We start from the raw sequence: 3269 nt of genomic DNA, 5'->3' as shown, positions 1-3269 counted from the left end.
GCCAGGGACAGCGGGGTCCCGCCCGCCCCGTTCCCACTTCCTGCGCCCCACGCCTCGCCCTGCCTGTCCTCCTGCCTGCGCCCGACTGTCCGTCCCAGCTCTGCGCTCGCAGCTCCAGGGCGAGGAAAGTTTCCTCCAAAGCTCCAGGGCAGGAACCCGGAGCTCTCGCCCCCTTTAACCTCATGTCTGCCGGCCGGCGGGGCGGAGGCCCGGGACAGCGCAGGGCAGCGTGGAAAGGAGAACCTCCGGCATGGGTTCCCCCGCACTGGAACAGGGCGAGGAGGCAGTTCTGAAGGAAAAGAGTGCTGGGCAGGGGGCCTGGATTTGGGAACACGCTCCGGCAGGCGGAGCTGAGCCCAGCAAAACCCGGCACCCATGGGTGCCACAGCACAGCACAGCACAGCTGGGGCAGGCAGTGGGCTGGGGCCAGGAGCCATCCCCAGGCTCCAGCCCCATCTCCCTCTCCGGACCATGCAGGCGGCTCGGAGGGGGAGCACTGAGCCCCGGCCCGGCCCTGCCCTCTACAGCCCTTCACACGCTGCATCCCCCGGCTCGCTCTGGGGTGTGGGAGGGGTCTGGTGACCCACCCAGCGCAGCCCCTCTCGGCACAACGCGGGGTCACTGCCAGCGCCGGGCACTCACAGCTCCCGCACAACCCACCGCCACCGGGGTCGGGGCTGAAGCTCCCCAGGAGGGGAAGTGGCGGGCTAGGGGTTCACCCCAGCACATCCCAGCGTGAACCAGGGCTTGGGAAGAGAGAGCAGCAGGGAGCGGCAGAGGGGCTTCCCCGACCCCAGCACGGCCACGGTCCTCAGCCTCCCACGCCCCGCAGAGCAGCAGGGCTGAGGCTCTGGCGAGACGTAGGACGGGGCAATGGGGCCAGAGCTGTTAGCAGAGCCGCTACGGGAGGTGTAGAGGGAGCACATGTGGCCGGACACACCCTGCAGCGGCAGTGGGGTGCTGTGGCGTGGGGCCGGACACAGGCACTGCCCATGGCGGCCGACCCCCCATATCCCAGCCTGGAGCAGAGCACCTTGCCAGCACCTCGCCAACTCCCTCGCCTTGAGGTGAGCCGCAGCGTTCCCCTCCGACCGTCTCAGTCCTGCCAGACTCCGCGTCCCAGCCCCAGGAGACGGCCCGGGCACGATGGTTAGTTAACCTCCACCCTTCGCTGGCACGTACAAGGGGAGGAGGCGGGCCAGGGAGAAAAGGACACAGCAGGTTGCCGAACTCCCTGACCTCCAGGAGTGCTGATGTGGCTAGTGGCCAGCTGGGGAAGGGTTAAGCTGCAGGGAGGGGAAAATTCCTTCCAGGCAGAGTCACGGTTTCCCTGCCAGGGGAAGTGGAGGCAGAACCGGGAGCACAGCTGGGGAGCAGAGGAAGGGCCCCTGGCCAGCCTCAGGGGCTGGTGGCCAGATGGAGCTGTGGCGGAGCCAGGGCAGTGGGGCACATGGCTGGCAGAGCCCATCAGGGTCACTGTGGCCCCCAGGACAAGCCCTGCTCCTCCCTGGCCTTAGGGGACCCCAGCCCCACAGCTCCCACACACCCACAGAGCCGTCAGAGCTCATGGCTGCCCTGCACTGATGCTCTGCGGCAGGGAGAGCGCAGGAACTGGCAAGGGCCGAGCTGCCACCAAAGGCCCAAAGCTGGGGACACTGCCATCACAGCCCGAGCAGGGCCATCACCCTCCCCGCACCTGCTCCAAGAGCAGAGGGACCCTGCCCTAAGCCGCCTGCCCTCCCCTGGGGCATCTAAGGCCCCCTTTCCCACCCCCAGGGCCTCCACCAGCCAAAAGCCCCCGGGGCTGCAGCTGCCCCAGGAGAGCTGGGCAGAGCCCCCGGCCTCCTCCCCGTCCAGCAGCACCCACAGCAGACACAGACATGGGTTCAAGGGCAGTTTATTGGGACACAAGGACACACTCCAGCATCCCCAGCCTGGCCTGACCCTGCAAGCTACCACCTGCCTGTCCCCCAGGTCACTCAGCTCCCGTCCCTCTTGCTGCCACATCCCCATTCCAGCATGTCCCCCTCACACTGTCCCCAGGGCACACAGCAGCGCCCATGAGTGACCCCCACCCAGCTGGGACCCATCACAGAGAGCAAGACCAGGGCAGGGGACAGCCATGGCTGGGAGGACAAAGGAGACAACCTGCAGCTCCTGATAGAGCTGCCACTACAGGCACACGTTCACCGCTGGAAATCCCAAGAATCCCAGGAGAGGCAGAAGCCAACTCTTCCCCACAGCGAGGAGAGGCTGCATGTCCACAGGGAAGGAGGGGAAGGAAGGGCACCCTCCTTGTTGGGGGACCAGAGAGCAGAACTGAGCCCAGGTCCAGGGTGAGGGACCCCCCGCACCCCGTTCTCTGAGCCCTGTCACTGCTCCCTGCCCTCAGCCACTACCAGCCCCCATGTGCAGCATGGACAGAGCCCTGGGAGGAGACGGGGACCCCAGCTCTGCTTAGCAGGCAGCCCCCCACCACAGGCTGCTCACATGAACTGTGACAGATTGGGCACTTTGATGTTGATGTCCCCGATGTTGATGTTGCGGGGGATCTCGGGCAGGTTGATGTTCTTCACGGCTGACACAGCACGGGAAGGAGCAGCTGAGAGGCCTCCCTGGGGATAGAGGCACTGTGATCACTGGCCCCACCCCACAGCCCCATCTTCCTAGTGACAGTGCAAATTGGATGATAAACCTTTTAGGGCCTGAGGTCATTAACAGGCAGACACTGGGAATACCCTGGATGCCCTCCCACACGGCCACCCTGACCCCATGGGCCACCCTCCCTCGCAGACCAAGGTTATGTCAGCTCCCGCAGCGTCACTGCTCACCTCTGCCTTCTCCAGCTTGCCCTGGGCCTCCACCTGCGCCACAATCTCGTTCATATTGGTCTCCAGCACCATCCCGCCGATCACCATCTCCTGCAGGATGTGGTGGACCTGCCAGGGAGGGAGGGGGAGAGAGAACAGAAGGCTGAGGTCCCAGTCCTGGCCTGGCAATGGCTGCAGCGCTGGCATGGAAGTGTGTCAGGGGTCAGCATTTCCCCAAGGGACATAAATCTACCCCTTCTTAGCTGCCTGGACAATGAAAGGGTGGCCTTTTGGGGCATGGGGAGCCTCAAAGCTCCATTTACCACCTGTATCCCCACTCTAGATGACACCCACCCACCCACCAGGCATAAAGCAGCCCCTAGAGCAGCCAGATGCAACTCATTCTACTGGCACAGCCTGGCTGTGCCACCTCCAACAGAGGGTTGCTCCCTGCCTGGG

General features: G+C 65.1%; 1 protein-coding gene across 1 annotated transcript in view; it reads right to left on the bottom strand.

Annotated features, from left to right (window-relative positions):
* Positions 1 to 1881: 1881 nt before the first annotated feature.
* AP3S2 (adaptor related protein complex 3 sigma 2 subunit) overlaps positions 1882 to 3269 on the bottom strand; it is a 5652-nt gene continuing 4264 nt past the window's right edge. Inside the window, exons 4-5 of the mRNA XM_017738347.1 lie at positions 2832 to 2939; positions 1882 to 2615 (exon numbers count right to left, since the gene is read on the bottom strand). Of these exons, the coding sequence (XP_017593836.1) occupies positions 2487 to 2615; positions 2832 to 2939 (237 nt within the window). The 3' untranslated portion in view covers positions 1882 to 2486. The remainder of the gene's footprint in view (positions 2616 to 2831; positions 2940 to 3269) is intronic.

The sequence above is a fragment of the Corvus brachyrhynchos genome, unplaced genomic scaffold (genome assembly GCF_000691975.1).
Source record: "Corvus brachyrhynchos isolate BGI_N302 unplaced genomic scaffold, ASM69197v1 scaffold200, whole genome shotgun sequence".
In the NCBI taxonomy this organism is placed as follows: domain Eukaryota; kingdom Metazoa; phylum Chordata; class Aves; order Passeriformes; family Corvidae; genus Corvus; species Corvus brachyrhynchos.
This window is presented reverse-complemented; position numbering and strand designations above follow the sequence as displayed.